General features: G+C 35.6%; 1 protein-coding gene across 2 annotated transcripts in view; it reads left to right on the top strand.

Moving 5' to 3' along the window:
- Positions 1-26551, top strand: part of spock3 (SPARC (osteonectin), cwcv and kazal like domains proteoglycan 3) — a 46422-nt gene extending 19871 nt beyond the window's left edge. For both annotated transcript variants that reach the window (XM_073842355.1, XM_073842354.1), the window contains 8 exons: positions 3048-3156; positions 6606-6711; positions 6890-6989; positions 15691-15804; positions 15942-16163; positions 20515-20577; positions 22037-22174; positions 25170-26551. In XM_073842355.1, coding sequence (XP_073698456.1) covers positions 3048-3156; positions 6606-6711; positions 6890-6989; positions 15691-15804; positions 15942-16163; positions 20515-20577; positions 22037-22174; positions 25170-25315 — 998 coding nt within the window. In that variant the 3' untranslated portion in view covers positions 25316-26551. The remainder of the gene's footprint in view (positions 1-3047; positions 3157-6605; positions 6712-6889; positions 6990-15690; positions 15805-15941; positions 16164-20514; positions 20578-22036; positions 22175-25169) is intronic.
- Positions 26552-26812: the final 261 nt, after the last annotated feature.

The raw sequence follows: 26812 nt of genomic DNA, 5'->3' as shown, positions 1-26812 counted from the left end.
AATGGAAAGATCTGAATCTCTGCTCCTTTGAGCCATAGCATCTCGTCGGTTATCAGTGTTGAGTGGATGTTAATCAGGCATATATGAGAACTCAGCTGTTGTGCTAATTCACAGTCACATGCTGTGGCCTAATACCCGTATCATCACGCTACATCCGTCTGAGAAAATGAGAAAACTGCTTTTTAAGACTCTATCACATCAAGCTCTCAGTGTGCAGTAAATCTTACGAGATTATGCATATTCGAAAGTCATTAGAAGCCTGTTGAATATTCATCACGAGTTTGATATTTATGCAAATCTCTATTGATAGAGCATTGAGCGAGTCAAAAAGAGCAAGTAGAGCAGTTTAAAACAGATTCTGATCACACTCAAACATAATGATGCACAAATCAATCACAAATTTGGTCATACACACACACACACACACACACACACGGACAATGGACTCAAAGGGTGCTGAGGAGATTGGGATTGGATAAGCTCTAAAGCTTGTGCAGGATTTGACTAAGGCTCTTACCATGTGAGGTCAGAGAGCATTCGAAGTGTGGCTGTTGTGTGTGTGTTTGTACTTTGACAAGAGGAAGGTAAAGGATGAGTATGTTTGTGAGATATTGTCTTTCTTCCTCTTTGCATGTGCGTGAGCCTCTTAGGACTACAAAAGCACTTAATGGCATTAGGACTCTGTTACTCTTTCTTTCTCTCTCTCCTTCTCTATTCTTCCTTCTCGCTTTCTTTTCGTCACAGAGAATTAGCTACTGCCCTATTTCAGGCTATAACAGAAATAGAATCTTTGTTTACGCACACACAAATCAGACTGATCATACTTAGCATATATACTGTATGTCTGCAGCTGTATATGTGACTTTTATGTATTTTTGTTGAAACATGCACCTGAGATCATTCTTGGAGTTAAGTGGTTAGTAAAGGAGTTTACATTTGCAATTCAGTGGGTGAATTTACTAAACCGTTTTAAGACAAAAGCACCCACAATACAACTTAACCAGGTGCTGAAATAGTACTTAAAGGACTAGTTCAAACTAAAATCAACATGTCATTCTAAACCCAAAATACTTTTGTTCAAACACAAATGAAGACATTTTAAATTAAACTTGAGATATTTCAGGCCCTCCACTGAAAGTCCACGCAAAAAACGTTGACACCTCAGTGTAAAAAGTAATCCATGAGCGGTTTAACACTGATCAGCGCACATACATACTGCAATAGTAGTTGAATTTATAAAAAAAATGACCCTTTTCAAAAGTTTACATCCCCTTGATTCTCAATACTGTGTTGTTACCTGAATCATTCACAGCTGTGTTTTTTTGTTTAGTGATAGTTGTTCATGAGTCCCATGTTTGGCCTTCAGAAAAATCCTTTAGGTCCCACAAATTCTTTGATTTTTCAGGATTTTGTGTATTTGAACTCTTCCAACAATGATTGTATAATATGGAGATCCATCTTTTCACACTGAAGACAACTAAGGTACTCATATGCAATTATTACAAAAGACTTGTGACTTAAAGGATTAGTTCACTTCCAAAATAAAAATTTCATGATAATTTACTCACCCCCATGTTATCCAAGATGTTCATGTCTTTCTTTCTTTCTTTCTTTCTTCAATTGAAAATAAATTAGGGTTTTTGAAGAAAACATTCCAGGATTTTTCTCCATATAGTGAACTTCAGTGGGGATCAGCGAGTTGAAGGTCCAAGTTGCAGTTTTAGTGCAGCTTCAAAGGGCTCTACACGATCCCAGCCGAGGAATAAGGGTCTTATATAGCGAAACGATTTGTCATTTTCTAAAATATGAAAATGTATATACCTTTTAACCATAAATTGTCATCTTGCACTAGCTCAACTTCACACACTACATAATCATTTTGGAAAGGTCATGACCCAGTGTTAACAAAGCGAATGTGCAAAGAAAGTCAACCGCCCATTACCAAAAAAAAAAGACAATTTTGAAGTTGGAGGACAAAATGAGATGAATTTTTTCAGCCATTCTTTTTTTTTTTTTTTAAATAACCAATCGTTTCACTAGATAAGACCCTTTTTTCCTCAGCTGGGATTATGTAGAGCCCTTTGAAGCTGAATTGAAACTTCAACCTGTTGGCTACTGTTGAAGTCCACTGCATTAAGAAAAATCCTGAAATGTTTTCCTCAAAAACCTAATTTGTTTTCGCTTGAAGAAAGAAAAACTTGAACATCTTGGATGACACGGGGGTGAGTAAATTACCAGTAATTTTTTAGATTAGTAATTTTCTAGAACTGAACTGATCCTTTCATCTTTTTCGACGCAACAATTTTAGGTTTAAAGGACTTTCAATGAAGGGACAGAAATCTCTCAGATTTGATAAAACATTTTTATTTGTGTTTTGAAGATAAACAAAGATTTTATGCGTTTGGAATGACATGAGTAATTGAATTAACTAATGTATAATTTTTGGGTAAAATATCCCAATTGTCAAGGTGGTCGCACACCGGACGAGAAGTGCAGCAGTCTGCGGCCCCTGTGCCACAGAGCACCACTCAGTTTTCCATTAAATTATATAATATTCGTCCCAAATTATTGTTAATGCATTTTAATGTTAATACATAACATCATCCTAGGCTGGAAGATCCCGTATTGCCAAACTCCTTAATGCTACTTTGTTCATTTTTAAAGTGAACTATTGCCTGTTTGGTAATTAGATAAATGGTTTTGGACTGCCATCTTAAACTAAATGCAACGTGTGTGGTGTGCGATACCTGTGAGTTGTTCTTGTCGAGGCATGCTGCTGTGCTTAACATCCGACGTGCAGCAACCTTGTAGATCAGTATTTAAATTATTCTTATATATTTTTGTCAAATTCACGAATTGCACAGTTAATCTCCAATAAATCTGGAGCTAAAACAACACAGACTGTGTATAATAAACAACACTATTGTGTGCACAGTCCCACCATGTGAACTAAATATAACAGTGTTCACGTATTCAGTATTTGCTATGTTTATCTGTTTTCATTGTTTGTATGCAAAGGCTATAGTTTATTTTTATGTGTGTTTCAGCTCTGGACCCTGCCAAAGATCCATGCCTCAAGATAAAATGTGGCCGTCATAAAGTGTGTGTGGCTGAAGATTACCAAACACCCACCTGTGTTAGTCAACGTAGAATGAGGTAAGCTTCCTCCACTCTAACTGACTCACAGTTTCTGCTCATTACTGAGACACTAGTAAAAACAGTGTAGAGGTGTGGCCAAAACGACTGGCATACTTGCCTTGGATTTGTACATGTACATTTTGGAAACAGCTATGTCTCAGTCAAACATCATGGGTCAGTGATCTGGAACACTTCACAAAACACCCAGGAATGGTTGAAAACAAAACACTGGGTGGAAAGCAGAAAGCAGAGATTTCTACTGAATGCCACAGGAGAAGTCTGAAAACAGCAGTTTGAGTAATGACTGAATGTCATTAGAGGCTTTGGAACTGTATAGTGGCTGTGCTACCAAATATCAAATTTATAGTGCCAATAACACTTGGTCCAGCTTTCAGTTTGTAATAATTCCATATTTTTTTCAAGCCAAGTCCACTGCAAACTAAACAAATTTATATGTGGATTCCAAAAGATGTTTTATTTATATGTTTGAGGTCATTGATTGTAACTGATTTTGTTATGGAGTATGTAAATAAGTAAACATTTTCATCAGTTAGGACTTGCTGTAGCATTTTTGGATTGTTTTAAATATTGATTTTACAAGCTACATTTTACAGCACATGTTTGATTTTAAGTTTTTGAGAGGAAACAAGGGCTGTTCTATGTTCTTACCCAGTCAACCTATACTGGAACTAACTGGGCATACTTCCGTGCCAAATCTGGGAAATGAGTTCTTCTGAGAAAGAGAAAGGGAGATTGTGTGTGTTTGTGACCGAGGTGAAAATAAGGCACAGACTGACCTGGATTTTGCAAGCTACAGTTGTCAAAAGTGATTGTTGTTATGAAACTAATCAGTTGATGAATTAGGGGTGATAGCATAATACAAATTTTTTAAATGGCCTAATGAAACACTAAAGAGGGATATTGAAGAGAAGTATAAATAACAGAAGTATAGAAAAAATACATTTTCAACTGATGGTACGCAATGAAAAATGGGGTCTGTTATTTAAGGTTGTGGACATGAGGGAAAAAAGATTAAATATTTTGCAGCTTATCATATAAATGTGTAGCAATAAAATAAAATGCTTATCAACATTTTAAAGAAAGAAGAAAAAGCTTTATATAATGTCAAAAGTAATATCAGAACAGTGCTTCTCAACTTTTTGGACTCCAAGGCCAGACTTTCACTTTCAAAATACTAACACTAAATACAATTTTAAATATAAATCATTAAAAAAGATTGTTCAACCAAAAAAGAAAATTACCCTTTGATTTACCCTCAAGCCATTCTAGGTGTAAATGACTTTCTTTTTTCAGACGAATACAATTGGAGTTATACGATGAGGAAATAAATGATTTGATCCCCTGCAGATTTTGTATGTTTGCCCACTGACAAAGAAATGATTAGTCTATAATTTTATGGTAGGTTTATTTTAACAGTGAGAGACAGAATAACAACAAAAAAAAATCCAGAAAAAGTTATAAATTGATTTGCATTTTAATAAGTATTTGATCCCCTATCAATCAGCCAGATTTGTAGCTCCAAGGTGTCTTTTATACAGGTAACGAGCTGAGATTAGGAGCATTCTCTTAAAGGGAGTGCTCCTAATCTCAGTTTGTTACCAGTATAAAAGACACCTGTCCACAGAAGCAATCAATCAATCAGATTCCAAACTCTCCACTATGGCCAAGACTAAAGAGCTGTCCAAGCATGTCAGGGACAAGATTGTAGACTTACACAAGGCTGGAATGGGCTACAAAACCATCGCCAAGCAGCTTGGTGAGAAGGTGACAACAGTTGGTGCAATTATTCGCAAATGGAAGAAACACAAAATAACTGTCAATCTCCCTCTGTCTGGGGCTCTATGCACGATCTCACCTCGTGGAGTTTCAGTGATCATAAGAACGGTGAGGAATCTACACGGGAGGATCTTGTCAATAATCTCAAGGCAGCTGTGACCATAGGCACCAAGAAAACAATTGGAAACACACTATGCAGTGTAGAACTGAAATCCTGAAGCGCCCGCAAGGTCCCCCTTCTCAAGAAAACACATGAACAGGCCCGTCTGAAGTTTGCCAATGAACATCTGAATGATTCAGAGGAGAACTAAGTGAAAGTGTTGGGGTCGGATGAGACCAAAATCAAGCTCTTTGGCATCAACTCAACTCGCCGTGTTTGGAGGAGAAGGAATGCTGCCTTTGACCCCAAGAACACCATTGCCACTGTCAAACATGGAGGTGGAAACATTATGCTTTGGGGGTGTTTTTCTGCTAAGGGGACAAAACAACTTCACCGCATCAAAGGGTTGATGGACGGGCCATGTACCGTGAGGGCAAGAGCATTGAAAATGGGTCGTGGATGAGTATTCAAGCATGACAATGACCCAAAACACACAGTCAAGGCAACAAAGGAGTGGCTCAAGAAGCAGCACATTAAGGTCCTGGAGTGGCCTAGCCAGTCTCTAGACCAGAGGTTCTCAACTCTGGCCCTCGAGGTCCACTTTCCTGCAGAGTTTACCTCCAACCTTGATCAAACTCACCTACCTGCAACTTTCTAGTAATGATGAAGAGCTTGATTAGCTTGTTCAGGTGTGTTTGATTAGGGTTGGAGCTAAACTCTGCAGGAAAATGGACCTCGAGGGCCAGAGTTGAGAACTCCTGCTCTAGACCTGAATCCCATAGAAAATCTGTGGAAGGAGCTGAAGGTTTGAGTTGCCAAACATCAGCCTCGAAACCTTAATGACTTGGAAAGGATCTGCAAAGAGGAGTGGGACAAAATCCCTCCTGAGATGTGTGCAAACCTGGTGGCCAACTACAAAAAAAACGTCTGACCTCTGTGATTGCCAACAAGGTTTTTGCCACCAAGCACTAAGTTATGTTTTGCTAAGGGGTCAAATACTTATTTCACTCATTAAAATGCAAATCAGTTTATAACTTTTTTTTTTTTTTTGTTATTCTGTCTCTCACTGTTCAAATAAACCTACCATTAAAATTATAGACTGATCATTTCTTTGTCAGTGGGCAAACGTACAAAATCAGCAGGGGATCAAATATTTTTTTCCCTCACTGCATTAAAAATGTCCTGGCTCTTCAAAGCTTTTTAATGGGAGTCATTGAGGTTTAAGATAAGTCCAATAAAAATGCATAAATCATAAAAAGGTACTCCACATGACTCTGGGGGGGGGGGGGGGCTGATGATATATGATGTAGGCGAACACGGTGAAAGAGGAGAGAGAGCAAAACAAAACACTATCTGATTCTAGGTAAATTGTGTACTTTTTTTGCACTGTATTGGGTCACCACTGGATTTCCAATGTAAAATCCAGCTACTGAATCAAAACCAGTACAGAACTAGTGAAGCAGATGATGGCAGGAAGAGGACAAGTAAAAAATAGCCTGCATTGCTAAAGATCAATATTGTTTGTTTTTTTATTGTTTGTGTTGAAAGAGCAATCTCTCTTTCTGTGCAGTTTTAAGGACATGAATTTGAACTCACCACTGCTAAAATGCAAAAGATGTCCGGTTGTGCACCCTTCACCTGTTTGTGGAACAGATGGACACACTTACTCCACCAAGGTAACACACACACTACCTGTTTGTGAGGATTGCCACTGTGTGCGTGTTTCTATATATGGATACTGTCTGAATTGCTTTTGATAAAGCTGTGTCACAGAGGTATTCAACCAAGAGATTAATCCTCGATCAACAATGTACTTTACTTATCTAATCTCAGCTTTGTGTGTGTGTGTTGTAGTGTAAACTAGAATATCAAGCTTGCATCTCTGGGAAGCAGATTTCTATGAAGTGTCCAGGACAGTGCCCTTGCCCTTCAGGAAATCCAGCAGAGAAGAGAGGTACACACACTTCATTGATGCAGTTCATTTCTGTCAAACCCATAAGGACTTGCACACAAACACTGCCTTTGTTTTGAAAGGAAGATGTGCACTGCATACTGCATACAGTATACACTGAACATATAATATGCAGTATGAACATGATAAACATATGGGTCAATGACAAGTAAAAGTCCAGAATAGAGAAAAAGAAAATGCTTTAAAATTCTACACATGTGAATTGTACTTAATATTCACGTTGGTTTCATATGGTTCTCCTGAAACAAACTCGCAATTCTCAGAATTGCCTCATATAAACAATTGCCAGTTATAAACTTGTAATTGCTAGATATAAACTCACAATTCTGACTTTTTTCTCAGCATTGCGTGATATAAACTCACAATTGCAAGTTACTTAATTCAGAATTGCATGATATAAACTTGCAATTGTGAGTTATAAAGTGAGAATTGCGACATAAAAACTTGCAATTCTGACTTTTTTCTTGCAAATGCAAGTTCATACATTGCAATTCTGACTTTTTTTCTCTTTTTAACTAAATTCAACGATTATTTTCTCTTGTGGACTCTATGGAAGCATCTTTTATGTGAAATATCTTATTCAGGTCAGTACTAAATAAAAACTAACATGCATTTTGTATGATCCCTCTTATTTTGGTTAAACAATTAACATTTTGCAGATTTTGTAAACATGTGACTTCAACTGTATATTAGGAAAATTTTTACATTCAACTATAATAATATTTCATAATTTTTTACTGTATTTTTCATTAAATAAATGCAGTCTTACCGGAGAAAAAAAAAAAAAAAAAAATCTTACCGAGCCCAAACTTTTGAGTCTGTAGGGGTCCTCTTTGTGATATCATTTTTTTTTTGTGTGTGAAATAACAGTGAAAAAATTATGCTCAACTTTATTTTTATATTAGGACAGTTAACACTATTACATTTTACACTTTATGCATCCCCGGAAATTGCCTATCAGTTTTTTCATTACTTAGAAATTAAAAACATGCTCATCATAGACACGGTGTATTCAATACCTTTTATGCTTGAATAGCATTTTTGAAAAGATACAAATATTGTCATTGACCTTTACTGCTTGCTTAATTAAAGGAATGTTGTTTAGTTATCAGCTTGTAAAAATTTTTTTTTTTTTGTAAAAATGTCTTGGGTCTTGCCAATCTAGTGTCTAATGTGTTTTTTCTCCCTAAAGCCCTCATAAATGGTAATGATGAATATCTTATGTCATTACTTGATGAACCAACAAATTATTCTATATTTGAAACCAATCATTCATCTCTGTAGCTGTGGGAAAGGAAATGTACTCTTTAGGGTGGGTACTTGGCGTGTTTTTATCTGCAACGAGAGCAGCAAAGAGATTTCAATACACCAAACTAGTCTCATTTTATGTAGAATCTCAAAGCTACCGAATCCCTTAGGAGCTTATTAAATGTTTGCTGTTCCAGATTGGTAGTGTCAGTGTGTGTATGTGCGTACGTACGTGTGAGAAAGACAGCGCGGTAATGTTTGTTTTCATCATTATCCCAATGAACATAAGAGTCCTGTCTTCAGCTGCTCTGCTTCAGGTCTATAGAGGAAATTCACTCACATTCACCGTCAAAAGACTGTCAATGACAACTTAGAGCTTGAAGCAATGCAAAATAAACTTAAGATCATGGAACTGAAGTCACAATAGATTTTAGAAGCGGTGAGAAGTATAAATATTGTTTTTTCCAGCTGCCAAATATCAGCAAAATCAAAGCATTTCATATAGACATTGCCATTCAAAAGTTTGAGGTCAGTAAGAAATTAATGTTTTTATTCAGCAAAGGAACATTACATTTATCAAAAGTGACAGTTAAGACTTTTATAATATTACAAAAGGGTTCTATTTCAAATATAGTACTCAACATTTAATGTGGATCAAAAAAGTTAGTCCTAAATCAAAGTTGTCCTAAGAAGGGGCTGCCATTACAGGAATATATTACATTTTAAAATATACAGTTGAGGTCAAAAGTTTACATACACCTTGCAGAATCTGCAAAATGTTAATTATTTTACCAAAATAAGAGGAATCATACAAAATGCATGTTATGTTTTATTTAGCACTGACCTGAATAAGATATTTCACATTAAAGACATTTACATATAGTCCACAAGAGAAAATAATAGTTGAATTTCTAAAAATGACCCTGTTCAAAAGTTTACATACACTTGATTCCTAATACTGTGTTTACTGTGTGATCCACAGCAGGTTGTTTGTTTTTTTGTTTAGTGATAGTTCTTTTAAGTCCCTTGTTTGTTCTGAACAGGACCTGCTGTTCTTCAGAAAAATCCTCGAGGTCCCACAAATTCTTTGGTTTTTCAGCATTTTTGTGTATTTGAACCCTTTCCAACAATGACTGTATGATTTTGAGATCCATCTTTTCGCACTAAGAACAACTGAGGGACTCATATGCAATTAATACAGATGGTTCAAACCCTCACTGATGCTTCAGAAGGAAACATAATACATTAAAGCCGAGGGCAAAAAACTTTTGAATTTGAAGATCAGAGGGTAGAACGAAATGAAAAAGTTGCATATGAGTGCCTCAGTTGTCCTCAGTGTGAAAAGATAGATCTCATATGACATTGTTCTAGTCTATTATTTCTAGAATGGGTTCAGAGTGCACAAAGACAGGAAGATATATTACATGAGCTTACATGAATACATAAACATAATTCAGATCAATGTAAAGTCTGATGGTTAGGCTATAGAGTCCATCTTGTTTCTCAGTTTGCCTGTAGGAACATTATATAGCAGCTAGAGTGGTTTAGCTATGTTAATCAAAGCTTGTCATATGTTCATACAACACTGGTTTCTAGCTGATTTAATTTCTTTCTCCATTACTTCACATAAGAACCAGTCTTTGAAGCCATTATCTCTATGATCTCCTTACTAGTTCTTTGTTTGACCTAAGTGAAACGGATGACCATATTTGCTGAAATATGACATTAATAAATAGGCTAGTCTTCATTAGATGTAGCTATGTAAACAAACTGTAAAAAGCCTAGAGTTAAGCAAATAAATTACTGTCTAGAAAAATCATGTATTCCTTTCATTACTATTAAAGTTAGACCTATTTTATCATATTGCTGTTGCAGACTTTAAAGAATTAGTTTACTTCAGAATTACATTTCCTAATAATTTACTCACCCAATGTCATGCAAGATGTTCTTGTCTCTCTTTCCTCAGTTGAACTGAAAGTAAGGTTTTTGAAGAAAACATTCCAGGATTTTTCTCCATATAGTGGACTTCAATGGGAGCCAATGGGCTGAAGGTCCAAACTGCAGTTTCAATGCAGCTTCAAAGGGATCCCAGCCAAGGAATAAAGGTCTTGTCTAGCAAAACGATCGGTCATTTTCTGAAAAAAAAAAAAAAAAACCACAAATGCTCATTTTGCACTAGCTCTGCGATGCGAGTCCACAGCTTATTACATAATAATAGTCACAACGTGAACAACTTAGTCACACATTACATAATCACGTTGGAAAGGTCACATTTTTCCTAGCGGAAGAAATCTTTTAGGTTTGAAAAGATTTCAACATCCAGGATGCACAGTTGTATAGACCAATTTAAACAAAAAACTATACAAAGTGTATGTGTCAACAACTTTTAAATGGTCCTTCTCCACACTTGTAAACACTGGGTTGGTACTCTACCTACGTCATGTGTGACCTTTCCAACGTGATTACGTAATCCAAGATGCTAGTCAAAGATGAGCATTTGTGGTTAAAAAGTATATATACAGTATATATTTTTTTTTAGAAAATGACAGATCATTTCACTAGATAAGACCCTTATTCCTCGACTGTAATTGTGTAGAGCCCTTTGAAGCTGCATTGAAACTGCAATTTTGATCTTCAACACATTGATCCCAGGTTGAAGTCCACTATATGGAGAAAATGGAATGTTTTCCTCAAAAACCTTTATTTCTTTTTGACTAAAGAAAGAAAGAAAGACTTGAACATCTTGGATGACATGGGGGTGAGTAAATTATCAGGAAATTTTAATTCTGGAGTGAACTAATTCTTTAATAAAAGCAGTAAACCACTCAAGGCTGGGCATTATAGTGACTTTACTAGGGCTGGGCGATTAATCGAAAAGTAATCGAAATCGACATTCAGAACCTATAATCGATCAAATTTTTCCAGGTCAATTATTTCAATTACTTTCCCTTTAAAAACACTACTGTGTGTGGAGTCACGTGACCCCGCTCCGTTACGTTGCGTTATTCCGCCGACATGTCGATGGAGAGTTTAAGCAGTATTTATACAGTAAAAAGTATTTACAGGATATACAAGAGTAATTTTATTTAGAAGAGATACTGCTTATTTTCTACTTTTAATATTTATTATTATTTTATAAATAATTTATTTTGTTTCCAAAAGTGCAAGTTATTTATTTTCACTAATTTAAGAAAAATGTGACTTTTCATTTTAAGCAATGTCTGCTTTAATTTCAGTTGTTCAACACTGATGTTCAATAAATAATCATAGATAGTGTGTGCACCCTTCATTCAAAAAATCTCTCACTTATAATATGTGTACATATTTACTGTACAAAACTTGTCAGTGAACTATGAGGGAAAAATATAAATATAATTTTATTAATGAATAAAATAATCGTTCATTAATCGTAATCGGGTTAAAATGTTCAATTAATCGAGATTTTGATTTTAGGCCAAATCGCCCAGCCCTAGACTTTACCATGGCTAAAAGACTCTGTGCCATTATTCAGCACACCTCTAACTTGTAGTAAAGTCATTGTAACAAATGGCTTATTCTTTGTCTGTAGAGTTTGTATTTGTCATCGTGTTTTTAGCCATCAAGAGACATCAAACCATATTGACTGTTTTCCCAGACTTAATTATCTATAGCTAATTAAAGAACAAGCTGAAAAAAAAATCTACACATCCCAGAATTGTATATACTCAACACCAACTGATTTTCAAAAAACAGATACGAAATTTCAGAGAAAACACAGCCTGAAGGGTCTCCGCTAAATTCTAGACACATTTCATAATTGCACATAAGAATGCAAAAAAGAACAAATCCGAAATAAGAGAATGTGAATATAAGCCCTGGCAGCTGCTTCTGAATGCAAAGCCCCAACCCTTCCTTCCTTCCAGTGCTACAGCTTATCAACAATCAGCACAGATGTATGATGGCACTAGCTACAAGAATTCAATCAGTTACGCTCGTAATTACTTACAACAAAACTAGATTTATCAAATGCCCCAAACCATTCCCAAACAATATACACCGACTATTAAATCTAATGAGCATATCAACACAAAACACATTGGATGCAGAAAAAAAAATCAAGTAAATTGGAAATTATTTATACATTGGATAAGTACAAATCTCCCCAGCAGGCACAGTTATTGCTGATGTTATCCAATATTATGGGTTTTATAGCCTGCAGCGTCACCAGGCAGGATGTACTAGCTACCGGAAAATAATAGCAGGGATTGCTGTCCTCACCCTGAGGGTTAACTGGACTTAAGTACCTTCCTTAAGGGCACAAAGGTGAGAGAGCTGTTAGGTGAACATAGTCACTCTCTGCACTTCATAGATGAGCCTTTAAAACCAGCAATGAATTTGGATATTTTATTTATATATTACCATTATTATGCAATCCAGGACACTGTTTTTGAGGGCACTATAGAACTATAGATAATTAGACATTAAGTCTCTGAGTACAGATGAGGTCAAAAGTTTACACCCCCCTTGATGACAGGTCAACTGCTTTTCAGAAAAATTTCAGGTCCCACAAATTCTTTGGTTTTCCAGCATTTTTTGTGTTTTTGAACATTGTGCATTTTGAATCCATCTTTTCACACTGAGGACAATTGAGATACTCATATGCAACTATTACAGAAGGTTCAAATGCTCGCTGATGCTCCAGAAGGAAAAAAAAACATGCATTAAGAGCCAGGTGGTGAAAACTTTTTGAATTTGAAGATCAGGGTAAATTTAATTTAATTTAATTTAATTCTGTAGCTTCTGAAGGGCAGTACTAAATGAAAAAAATATGATATTTAGGCAAAATAAGAAAAATGTGCACATCTCTATTCTGTTCAAAAGTTTTCACCCCCCAGCTCTTAATGCATGTTTTTTTTCTTCTGGAGCATCAGTGAGCGTTTGAACCTTCTCTAATTAGTTGCATTTGAGTCCCTCAGTTGTTCTCAGTGTGAAAAGATGGATCTCTAAATCATACATATCTCTTTTACAGGATTCTGTACAACACATTATATGCTATAATACTGAATAATGTATCATTTGTAAAATCCCAATAAGCTTTACAGGACTTTATTGGAAAGAGCTTGAAAAATGTTTTTTCATGCTTGCTCAATGAACCATAAACAATTAATGCACAGGCACCTGTGGAACAAGCGATTAGGTTTACAAGCGATAGACAATGAAGGTCACAGATGCAATAACTTAGGACAGTAAAGAAACATTTCTACTGACTCTGAAAAAACACCAGAATAATGTCCTGATCACCAGTGTGAACAGGTCATAGCCCTGCGGCAGGGAGGCATGAGGATGGCAGATGTGGCCAAAGCAATGAACTGCAATGTGCATAATTTAAGATGCCTAAGACAGTGCTATGCAGACAGGAAGGACAGCTGATCATCCTTGCCGTGGTAAACCAAGTGTAACCATGTGTCCCCCCAGAATGTGCAGGGACTTGCAAGTGCCTCCTTGGATGAGTTAAGCAATCTCTCACAGCATGAACTAGCAAATCTGGTGCAATCCAGGAGTATGAGATGCATTGCAGTACTTAGGCTATGGCTACATTTGAAAATGGCATTTTCGTTTTAAAAAGCTCTGTCCACACTAGCATTTTCCAAAAGTTTCTCATTCACACTGAAACGTCAGGAAACATTACATTTGCTCTACTGCACATGTAAAACCTCATAAAAGCTCACTGAGATGATACAGATGGAAGAGACGTTATAAGTTTCCATGCTATTCTTCTGGCAGGATCATTTTATTTACGAATAATTTACTGATGCATCCAGGATGGCTCATTCCCCATTATATGTTTGATCTAAAATGCAACTACCCTCATGTTTTGACACAGGACAAAATGTACTCAATTATGAGTAAAATTGCTGTCATCTTTGCAGGACTGTAATATGAACAGCGTACAAAGTAACATATCTTTAGCAACAGTGTGAAAGTGAATAGCACATAACAGGCACAATACCAGTATATCTACTGGTACAACTTGTGTCACCTGACTAAACATACGTCATCATTTTCAAAAACGTCCATTTTCACAGTTCACACTACAATGCAACTGTGTTTTCAAATGTACCCACTTAGAATAGTGTTTTCCTTGAATGATTTGCCATCTCAGTGTGAATGGAAGGTCAAAACAGAGAGAAAAAGTTTTCAAACAAAAACGTATTAGTGTGGCCATGCAAGATGCTCATTGTGACTTTTGGGGCCAGATTTACCAACAGTTTGCGCCACCGCAAACCACCTTTTGCCGTTAAAATAGCATTGTCAGGATTTACCAAAGATGCACAGTGAAGAATTACCACTGAAAAGGTGTGGACACAATAATGAATTTAATACACAATAATGAATTTAATATACAGAGGTCAAAAGTTTACATACACCTTGCAGAATCTGCAAAATGTGAATTATTTTACCAAAATAAGAGGGATTGTACAAAATGCATGTTATTTTTTTTTTTTTATTTAGTACTGACCTTAATAAGATATTTCACATAAAAGACGAAGCTCCATTAAAGCTCCAAAAAAAAAATCCATTAAGAGCCAGGGTTGTAAACTTTTGAACAGAATGAAGATGTGTACTTTTTATTAATTTTCTCTAAATATGATATTTTTTCCATTTTATACTGCCCTTATACTACTGGGAAGACATGCTTCCCAGTAGACAAAATAAGTTACATTTACCCTGATCTTCAAATTCAAGAAATTTTCATCCCCCGGCTCTTAATGCATTGTGTTTCCTTCTGAAGCATCAGTGAGCATTTGAACCTTCTGTAATAGTTGCATATGAGTGCCTCAGTTGTCCACAGTGTGAAAAGATAGATCTCAAAATCATACAGTCATTGCTCAAAAGGGTTCAAATACACTAAATACTTGAAAAACCAAAGAATGTTTGGGACCTGAAGTATTTTTCTGAAGAACAGCGGATAGTTTAACTGTTTAGGACAAACAAGGGACTCATGAACAACTATCACTTAACAAAACAAAAAAACAGCTGTGGTTCATTCAGGTAACAACACAGTATTAAAAATCAAGTGTATGTAAACTTTCTTTGACTCAATTAAGTTATTCAAAATATGGCAGTGGGTGGTCACTACGTAGCTTCTTTGGCACAATTCCCATTTCCATGTTAACAGGAAGTACTCTGCTTGGCGTGTGTTTTTCCCCCCAAGATTATGGTTAGAGTAATCTTTCACAGGAAATTCTGCAACTAAACAGTCTTTTAGAAATTAAATTGCAGTGATTAGTGTTGCTACAGGAGAACATATCATTGCTTAACCTCACAGCCCCTAAAAATTATCCCTAAAAAAGATTTCTCTTTGGAAAAAAAGAATGAGAGTTCTACTTCTGAAACTTTGTTGTGCTTTGCTGGTTAAATTTATCTACTGGATGTACTGTGTTTTTCTGCGTAGAGTGTGGTAATGCCGAGATGATTGAAGTGGTCAGCAGATTACGAGAGTGGATCACAGTTCTTCATGAGAGTGGCAATCCCAGCAAGAAATACAAGTTCCAGAAGCCAGAGAAGAGTGAGCACATGCACACACACACACACACACACACACACACACACAAATTCAAATATTAGTGCAAACCTAATAACTATGATAATGAAATCAGTGTCAAATTAAATATCTTTCTACGATCTCTCTGTATGTCTGTGTAGAGGTTGACACGAGTAAGGTGCCTCTCTGTAAGGACTCTCTGGGCTGGATGTTCTCCAGACTGGACACAAACTTTGACCTTCAACTTGACCAATCGGAGCTGTCGGGCCTGAGCTCAGAGAAGAGTGATGTGTGCACTAAAGCCTTCCTCAGGTCATGTGACCCAGACAGAGACAGGCTCGTTTCCAGCCAGGAGTGGTGTTCTTGCTTTCAGAGATATCAAGGTAAACTTAAAACCAATTCAGACCGTAATTGTTTCTCAGGGGGACGTTTGTAAAAATAAATCTCAGTGATAAAATTCATCATTCGGATGAAGATAAATTCATGGTGGAGGTATGAGTTTGTGATCTTCCTTGGTCAGTTACACTGCTTGGACAATTGCTGCCATAGTATTGGCCTTTTCAAATGTTTAAAATGCATGCAAATTACTGCAAAGTGCAGTTACTGTACACTTGGCAGTGGTCAAAAAGGATTTACAAAATGACTTTTGAATTCATCCCCTCTTGTAAACTCAGAGATGAGGATACGGACAGCAATTACATTACCACATGACCTGTTTGTCAAAAAACAGTAGGTAATTCGGCTGGGAATTTTTATGTGGATGGTGTGAGAAAAACACAAACATTTTGGATTCGGATGGCAGTAAAATCAGACTAGGCCCTGCAAATGTTGAAAATACCTTACATCCCCATGAGAAACAATTACTGTCCAAACAGGGATTTGAACATACTTTTCCACTTTCTTTAAAGAAATTAAATATGAAGGACTACTTTTTCTCATCCAAACTCATAGGTGTTTTCACATACTGTAGTACAGGCTAAGAAATCTTCACACAAGCACACTACATAATAGGACTAAATAAAGTTACGTAAGGCATAATAAACCCTGACAGGGAGATCAGGACCTTGATGTGACGGTCCAGGACCTTGACGTGAACAGACATGAAAGTAGAACCAGTGTGTTTCTATTGCCACAGATTAAATATAGTTTAGCTGTCTTTATACAAAAATATTTTAACAGTCAATTTACTTACTTAATTGTGTGTATCAGAGTATGTAGCTTTATAATGTGGTTGTACATGTTAACATTAGTTATTTTTTTCTGAACTAAGACTATTTTTAAATAAAAAATTTAATTAATTTATCTTCTTAGTGTTAATTTATATATATATATACTATTGTTCCTATACAGTTTAAGTCAATAGTTTACATACACCTTGCAGAACCTGCAACATGTTAATTATTTTACCAAAATAAGAGAGATACAAATAGAAAATGCAAATTAATGTTATTTTTAGGGATGCACCGATCCGACTTTTTCAGTCCCGATACCGATGCCTGGGCTTTGTATATCTGTCGATACCCGATACCGATCCGATACCATTGTTGAATTAAAAATAAACTGCATACCTTCCACCTTATACCTTCCTTCCACCATGTAGAAGAAACTACAGGCACCAAACTTTCCTAACTAAGACAAAACAGATGCAATGAATTGAATACTTATTTATTTGTTATTTAAAGAACAATTCTGCATTCAAATCGAAAATAGAATGTAATCAAACTTCTTAAAATTAGGGCTGGTCCGAATACCATTTTTTGAGCTTCGAAGCTTCGGAGGGAGGGGCTGAACATATTCTTCTCTCTAATAAAGGCAGGAATGTCTTTCTGTTTGCATTTTTATTATGTCGAGAACAGTTCATCCAGTCGATTTTTGCTGTGGACCCAAGGGAGTGCAGTGTTGCATTTTGGTGCAATATGGACACATAACATGTTCAGAATTAATAAATTGTAATAGAACATTGCAAGTTGGAAGCGGCGCGCCTCACGCAGGCAGAGCTTGCTTCGAGAACAGACACTGCGCTAGTGATACAAAACACACAGGTCTGTTAAGAGCAATACTTTTGATAAGATAGCCTAACATTTTTTAACAAACAAATCACTCCCAAATCAGAAAATAGCAGCACTGTAATTATTGACACCATAAAGGCTATTTAAATAAAAGAAGAACAAAAAAATGGTGCGGTGTTTATATATAAATAAATTTATATCTAAATTAGGCCTATTTGTAAATAAATATATATACATTATATATAACGTTTGTGTATATAGGCCTATATAGAAAATACATATGTCTATTATTTTGAAACCCAAAATAAATTAGGCTCAAGCATTATTAACAAACGTGTGTTTATTTGAGCACTTCCATTTGGGAACAAGCAGCCTACAAAATGCTAAAATAAATCAAAGAAATAATACATTTAAATATGAAACTAGCCTAAATAAGAATGTTAAATAGGCTGTTAAACAAACATTCGTTGCAAAAAAATCCTAACAACCTCGACAGCTCATCAGAGTTACTGGTCCGAATCCGACTGAAACCGGTCTTGTTTCTCTTTCTCTTCCCCATTACACAGCTGCTGTTTTTAATAGCAAAGTGATTAAATTTATTTTCGTTTATTTAGGTTATAAAGTAAATTTAGAAATATATTTGGAACACTTTTTATTTGTTAAATTCAAGTTTTTGTTTTTTTAAAGTCACGAAGCGGCCAGCGGCAGACCAATTTAGGCTTCTCAAGTCATCACGATTTAAATTAAAATTCATAGATATTAAAAACTTAAAGCATATCACAATATTAGTTTAATCTTTTAACCTAGATAAATGTGTGCTATTAGGCGCATATCCAATCGTTTGTGGGGAGAGTAAAGCTGAAGCCCGCTTTGCAGGACATGAAAGCGCTGGTGCGATGTGGAACTTAATTTTTACTCATAAAGGTAAGACTAATATATCATCCGGAACTGTAAAGAAATAATTTAAATAATTCAAATCGAAAACAAAACTCTTTCATTAGCTATAAACCATAAAGATCCATTTAGGCATTAAAGTCGCATCCAGTGAGCAGATGGCGTCATGTAGCTACTATCATGTACCAGCGTCAACTTCATCTTTGTGTCAAATACTTGTTTATTAATAAATAATTCGAATATCTCCTTACTTTTTCCCACGACACATTCATGGTAATTATTTTTGCTGGGGCTTTGTGGTCAGCTTTAGCCTACTGCGTGCATTTGAACGCGGAGGCGCGGTTGTCATTGCGACAGCACAGCCCTAGTTTTGCTTCCACGATTCAAGTGAGCCCGACTGTACTTTAGTATTCTCAAAATTTAAAATCGAATGCCAACCCACCGAACGAATATTTGAATAATCTGGTCCAGCCCTACTTAAAATAAATTTAAATAAATAAAATGTAGTAGTAGAAATGAAAAAAAAAAAAAACCACTGGATCGGCCCGTGGATCGGTAAATTTTTCCGATCCCCGATCCAGCTATTTTTTCAATATCGCGGCCGATATCCGATCCTAATATCGGATCGGTGCACCCCTAGTTATTTTTATTTAGTACTGGCCTGAATAAGATATTTCACATAAAAGACGTTTACATATAGTCCACAAGAGAGTCCGCTGTTTTTCAGAAAAATCTTTCAAGTCCCACAAATTCTTTGTTTTTTTTTAGCATTTTTGTGTATTTGAACCTTTTCCAACAATGACTGTATGATTTTACAATTCCTGACAACTCAGGGATGCAACTATTACAGAAGGTTAAAATGCTCACTGATGCTTCAGATAGAAACACAATGCATTAAGAGCCAGGGGTAAAAACTTTTGAACAGAATGAAGAGGTGCACATTTGTCTAATTTTGCCTAAATATTGTATATTTTTCATTTAGTACTGCCCTTCAGAAGCTACAGAACATACATGTTTCCCAGAAGACAAAATGAGTAAAATTGACCCTGATCTTCAAATTAAACATGTTTTCACCCCGGCTATTAATGCATTGTGTTTCCTTCTGGAGCATCAGTGAGCGTTTAAACCTTCTGTAATAGTTGCATATCAGTCCATCAGTTGTCCTCAGTGTGAAAAGATGGATCTCAAAATAATACAGTCAACAACACAGTATTAAGAATCAAGGGGATGTAAACTTTTGAACGGGATCATTTTTTAAAATGCAACTATTATTTTCTCTTGTGGACTATATGTAAATATCTTTTATGTAAAATAACTTATTCAGATTAGTACTAAATGAAAAAAAACAGCATGCATTTTGTATGATCCCTGTTATTTTGGTAAAATAATTAACATTTGGCAGATTCTGCAAGGTGCATAAACTTTTGACTTCAACTGTACAGTACATGTAGTATATGTTCATAATGCATTAGTTAAGTGTTTCAATGCTTAAAATGTATTGTTTATTTATTAAATGTATAAATAAGGTAAAAATACAAATATTATCATTTAGAACCTTATTGTAAACTGTTATAATACACTGTATAAAGCACATGCAGCCCGTGTAGTCTGGTGTACAAGTTCAAAGAAAGAAAATTAGGACATTAAGACAGAAAATCATTAACTGTTACTACGGAAAGACATTCTAGAAATTATGCAGCATTGCAGGATAATCTAGTTCTGAGATATTTATATACTAAATGACATAATGCTTGCAGTTAAAATCTCTCTACCAGAGGAATAATGGTGGAGGTGTCTTTCTCGCTGCTTATCTGAAATCAATGTGTTTCAGAGGCTCCCTGCCAGTCAGAGATCACCATCATCCACAAACAGCAAGCTGGGAAGAAATTACTGGGTAAGTTCATTCTCGTGTGTTGTGTTGTGTTTTGTTTATACATGTAATTTTCTCATGGACAAAGTGGTCCTTGTTTGTAACGCAAGATCATCAGGGCTCGCCAAATTTAAAAATCCCTGGTAGTCCTTCAAGCAGACATTCTTCAGATTTCGGTAGCACAAATCAATTTAATTAGCCTAAAAAAAATTTGCTATTTCAGAAAAAGTCTAGTTGTTTAAAGTATATATTTTTAAATGTGACCCTGGACCACAAACCCAGTCATAAGTAGCATGGTTATATTTGTAGCAATAGCCCAAAATACACTGTATGGGTCAAAATTATAGATTTTTCTTTTATGGCTAAAAATCATTAGGATATTAAGTAAATATCATATTCCATGAAGATATTTTGTATATTCCTACCGTAAATATAATTAAAACGTAATTTTAGATTAGTAATATGCATTGCCAAGAACTTGATTTGGACAACTTTAAAGGTGATTTTCTCAATATTTTGATTTTTTTGCACCCTCAGATTCCAAATTTTTAAACAATTGTATCTCGATCAAATATTGTCCTATCCTAACAAACCATACATCAATGGAAAGCTGTATAAGTTATGTATATATCTTAATTTTCTAAAGTTCGACCCTTATGACTGGTTTTGTGGTCCAGGGTCACAAATAAATTCGAACAAATTAAACCAAATAGCAATGCCATTATGCAAAAAAAAAAACATTTACACAATAATTATTACAGCATAATTACATGCTAAAAATCTATTCTGTTACCCCAAAACATCCTAAACCATAATACTCTATGAGCCGCAGCTATAATCACCACCAGATTCACAAAGTTACCATTTCCCCCCCCAGCATTTTACACCATGTTCAAACAGAAAGCACTAGCATTTAATAACCATCTCAATGTCATCGCAACCTGAACACACTTACAGTACAAGCAAGGTGTCAAACAGAGTGAAGCCAACATTAATTCTATTAAAGCTAGAAATCACTCAGAGTTTCTTTCCCTCTCTCTGAAGGTCGCGTGTTTAATTTGAGCAGGGGAATGAGATGAGGGGAAATTGGACATGAAAAGAAGGATATTTTTAACTGCTGTTTCTCCCCTGAGTGGAACGCACAGTGACGGCTCTATGGCTTCTGGCACTGAATTATAAAAAGACAAAAAAAGAGAGAAAGGAAAAAAAAAAAAAAGCTTGACTATGGTGATTCTGTAGAAAGAATCTGTGAAGTTGAAATGCAATGAATGTGCGTGAGAGGCACAGAGAGAGAGAGAGAGAGCAAGCACTCGGAGGTGACAGTTATGTTCTCTGACATTGAATATATCATCTCCCTATCTGTGTGAGTGTGGCTGTGAGACACACTCTGTGGCTGTGTATAATCTTCTCTGTGATGTGATGTTTCCTGACATTAGGACTGATGCTAATGTGTGTGTGTGTGTGTGTGTGTGTGTTTGTGTAGGTCCATACATCCCCTCCTGTGATGAGGATGGCTTCTATAGGCCTCACCAGTGTCATGGCAGCAGTGGTCAGTGCTGGTGTGTGGACCGCTACGGAAATGAGATTGCTGGGTCTCATACCCAAGGGCCTGCTGACTGTGGTAAGAGGAGGTGCATCATACCTCATGTCAGATCTTTTGATTCATTTTCTACTAATGAGAATTTTTTTGTAGGCTGATCTGATAACTTTACATTCCAGCTAGTTAATTAGCTAATAAATTCTAAACTTGATACAAATAAGATCTTAATTTAAAGGGGAAACTATGTTTTCCACACGTTGGTATGATTCTTTAGGGTCTTCATGAAATGTCTTTGGTTAAAATTCCTCAGTAGTGGTGTAAAACTTTTTAACTTGTGAAGAACGGCTCTTTTTACAGCTAGCTATTTCGGTGCATGACTCTTTAAATGATAATGAGCTACTGCTCACTTCACCGCTCTTCCGTTTCTTGGTGTATTTAGAGCAGTGGTTCTCAATCCTGGTTCTGGAGGAGTTTATGGATCTCTCTCCTAATGAGCTGATGATCTCAATTAGGTGTGTTACATAAGGGAGACGCAAAATGTGCAGAGCAGAGCTCCCCCAGGACCAGGATTGAGAACCACTGATTTAGAGCATACCAACAAAAACAAAACTAATCCACTGCGTCCTCACTAGTGTTGTCATGATACAAAATTTCAATACGATACATGACTAAAATATCTCAATACTACTACTGAACTGATACTACGACAAAAGCATAGAACAACAGGAAAAGTTGTATCTTTGTTATTAATAATAAGAACAAGCAACGTAATAAGCAACGTTTGAGTAATGTATCACAGACATATCTCACAAATCCTTTCATAAAAAAAGTGTAGAGAGAATGTAAATAAGAGATTGATTGTGCAGTATAGAGAGCTTCACTGATTATAATAGAGCTTTGTGAGATCGCAAACTAAGATGAGTGACAGCTTTTAATAACTTTTAAGGGAGTTTGTAAATGAGATATTGATTTAATACAACAGTTAAAGTTAAGTGACTTACATTGTCTGACTATAACACTATTGCCTGATTTCGCTCTATTTCGTCGTCAAAAATTGTTTGAAACAAGTCACAAATGCTGTCACAGCACTGTTTTGTTTATGAATGAATGAACGTTTTTAAAACGAATCTACTGAATTGATTCAATTTCAAATTCACAAAGACAGTCACTTGCTTTATTCCTCAATGACAAAATTTTTTAATTATTGTTTAGAATGTGCCAGAAATTTTGACAAGTGCTCCTAACAAGAAAATCCAGCTTAGAGCCCTGATTAAGTGATATTTCTGTGAAGTTAAACCAAACTTTTATTTTGACAGGTTTCTGTAAAGACCCAAACATACGTTTCTGTTTGTATAAGATATAAGGTGACAATCAGAGCAGCTCATTCATGTACTCACATTCAAATGCATTCTTAAAGAACCAGTAGTAAAATGCGGAATCATAACATTTTTAAGTTTTTATAGTACCGGTATATCGTGCATCAACACTAGTCCTCACTGGCTCTCATGTCAGGAGAAACTGAAGACTCATGTTTACTTTTACATCCAAATATAAAACATTTGCACTGCTTATACGACATTAATGTCGCTACAGCTACTTGAGCTTGGAGAAAATGGCGGACAGCATATAACTGGCTGAGGGTGATATGCTAATATGGGACAGTCCCTCAGCGGTCGTGGTCATACTGCTCAGAAAATCAAAACAGCTTGATAATTGAGACTTGTTTTTAGAAGATTAAAAAAAAGGAATGAATGGATATTTATCACTGTAGGGTGGTTGTGTCCACAAACTGCTAAGACACACTTATATGCAAACACCATGTAATACTAAATTTTGCATCCAATGTCCCCTTTTAAAAAAAAAGGATACAATCTTGAATTTATTTAGACTACTACAGCGAGTCCTTGGGTTTTGAGACTTTTAACTGTTTTTAATTTGACACATTTTTTATGTGGTATTCATGGTGTGAGATGCTGAAAAAAAGCAAAAGAAGTCTATCTGACATCAATTATGCAGATGAAATGAAAGAATGTGTTTTATGTGAAGGTGTCCTTTGAATAAAATGAGTCCAAACAAGCAAAGCGTGAAATAATCTACAAAAAACTGAGACTGTGTTTGAGAACACACTTTGTCTCACAAGTCTGGTGGGGTCTTATGTGCACAATCCATAAAAGTCAAAAAGAAATATATGCAAGCAACAAATTACAAATAACAAATTACTGGTTAAACTGTTACTATTAAAACATTTGACTTCCATTCAAAAGTTTGGAGTAAGATTTTAAAAATGGTTTTGACTGTCTCTTATGCTCACCAAGACTGCATTTAATTGACCAAAAATCCAGTACACAAAGTAATACTGTGAAATATTACTATTTAAAATAACTTGTTTTCTGTTTTTAATATTTTAAAAATGTAATTTATTCCTTTCTGCAGTCATTACTTCATTCTTCAGTGTCACATGATGCTTCAGAAATCATTCTAATATGCTGATCAGTATTTAAACAGTTGAGTACTTATTTTTCAGGATTCGTTGTTGAATAGGAAAATCCAAATATAAGCATTTATCTGAAATAAAAAGCTTTTGTAACATTATACACTATACCATTCAAAAGCGGAGTCAGTTTTTTTATGTATTTCTTTTCTTTGGAAAATAAAAGATAGAAATTAATACTTTTTTATTTAGCAAGGATGTTTTAAATTGATCAAAAGTAATAATAGAGACATTTATAATGTTTAATTAAATAAAAAGATTTCTATTTTAGATCGACGCTGCTCCTGCTCTTTCTATTCATCAAAGAAACCTGAAAAAAATTCTAAGCAAATCAGAATATTAGACTATAGAATATTAGAATATTGACTTCTGAAAGATCATGCAACTGGAGTAAACATTCAACTTTGAAATCACAAGAATAAATTACATTTTTAAATATTTTCAAACGGAAAGCGGTTATTTTAAATAGTAAAAATGTTTCACAATATTACTGCTTTTGCTGTATTTTAGAGTTTAACAATGAAATGTATTAATTTCAGCAGCTAAAAGACAAGAAATCAAAACAGCTACTCTTTTTCCTTACAGCTGCAGAGTCTTCCGGAGATTTTGGCAGCGGTGACTCTCTGCTCTCAGACGATGAGGATGGCGATGTTGTAAACGATGAAGAGGAACTGGGAGATGATGATGATGAATATGAACAAGCTGATGATGAATATGGGTACCTGTCATAATCCATTTTCCGCTGTCTTTTTTAATTATTATTATTTTAAAACATAAAAACAAGGAACCAAATAAAAAACAGACTTTCATTTGGTCTTAAAGCACGTTTCTAGGTGATCTCGGCAGAGTGCATTACTAACGTTACTAAAGGGTTCATCTACCCCCGTGCCGTATAACATTTGTACAAAATTAATATCAATACTCAATAACCACGTTTCATTTTTATGACATTTCTTATATTCATCCAAAGTGAATAAATATATTGACAGACCTAGACGTTCAGGAATTCATAAGCAGGTTTGACGAGAGATTATTGAGAGGTAAATGTTTGCACTTATAAACATGCACACACATACGAAATGTCATTTCATGAGCAACTCGCTCTGTAACCTTTACACCTGCTAGGATGTGATTTTAAAGTCATGCCATGAGGGGTTAACATTGATATTCACAATCTCATTGACTTTTTCTTTTTTTTTCCATCACTAAATTACAGATAAACTATCAAGACGTATCAGTGTTTGATATGTAAAGGTGGACATTTTAGAGCAAACTTGTTTGAAATGGTTAAGATGCGGCCTGGAGTGACCACACATCAGACACACAATAAAATAGATGTGACTGCAGTCAATGTTAGGAGAGGACAGAGTCATGGCTTAAACACACCACACGCACACACACACACTCACACACACTTATCTTGTGAACGCTTTGGCAGTCCTTGGGCATGAGGTGCCTTTGACGCAACATGGAGGAGCGGTGGAAACGAGGTCTGGGGAAAAAAGAGAGAAGATATTTAGTGTTAGAATGTAGAACTTGACTGCCATATGAATCTTTAAAAAAAGAGAGGTTTTTGCGTCACGTTCTCTGTTGTTTTGGTCTATAGGAGAAAGTGAAAATGATTAGTTAGTTTGCATATGTTACTGTAGACGACAAATCATACGATAGATGCTGCTGCTGTCACTTATTCTCCTCGTCCCTCTCAGTGCTTTTGCATTTTCTGTCAGATTTGTTTTCATGATGTGCATATGAAAATATAAATTTCCTTCTATGGACATTGTGGTGTTTTCTGAAAAAATAAAAAAAGTTATTTGGTCGAGTTTATGATAATCAGTTTCAGAGGTCAAAGGAACCACCTTTATCAGTGTTGTCCAGCTGTTGTCATAGAGATAACACACTTTGGTTTGTTTGTTTTTTTACAGTATACATATAATTTGCTCAAATAAAGTTACACAGACCAAAACTGAGTTTTTTGTACAGTAATTCTGTGTGTTTGCGTGTGTTTGTGAGAGAAGGAGAAAGAGAAATCGGGTGTGTCTGGTCTGGTTAGTGCTGCATTATGTATAAATGCATTTTAATATTTCATATGCCACAATTTCTCATCTGTACACACACAGACTCAAACATACACAAGTAAACTGGGGCATCTGTGAGGTTGAACACTTGTTTAATCATTAAAACACAACCATGTGCCTGTCAACTAATGTGTGGATGTGTGTCTCTGGATC

The sequence above is a fragment of the Garra rufa genome, chromosome 6 (assembly GCF_049309525.1).
Source record: "Garra rufa chromosome 6, GarRuf1.0, whole genome shotgun sequence".
Taxonomy (NCBI): Eukaryota; Metazoa; Chordata; class Actinopteri; order Cypriniformes; family Cyprinidae; genus Garra; species Garra rufa.
The sequence above is the reverse complement of the archived record's forward strand: the minus strand, read 5'-3'. Positions and strand labels throughout refer to the sequence as shown.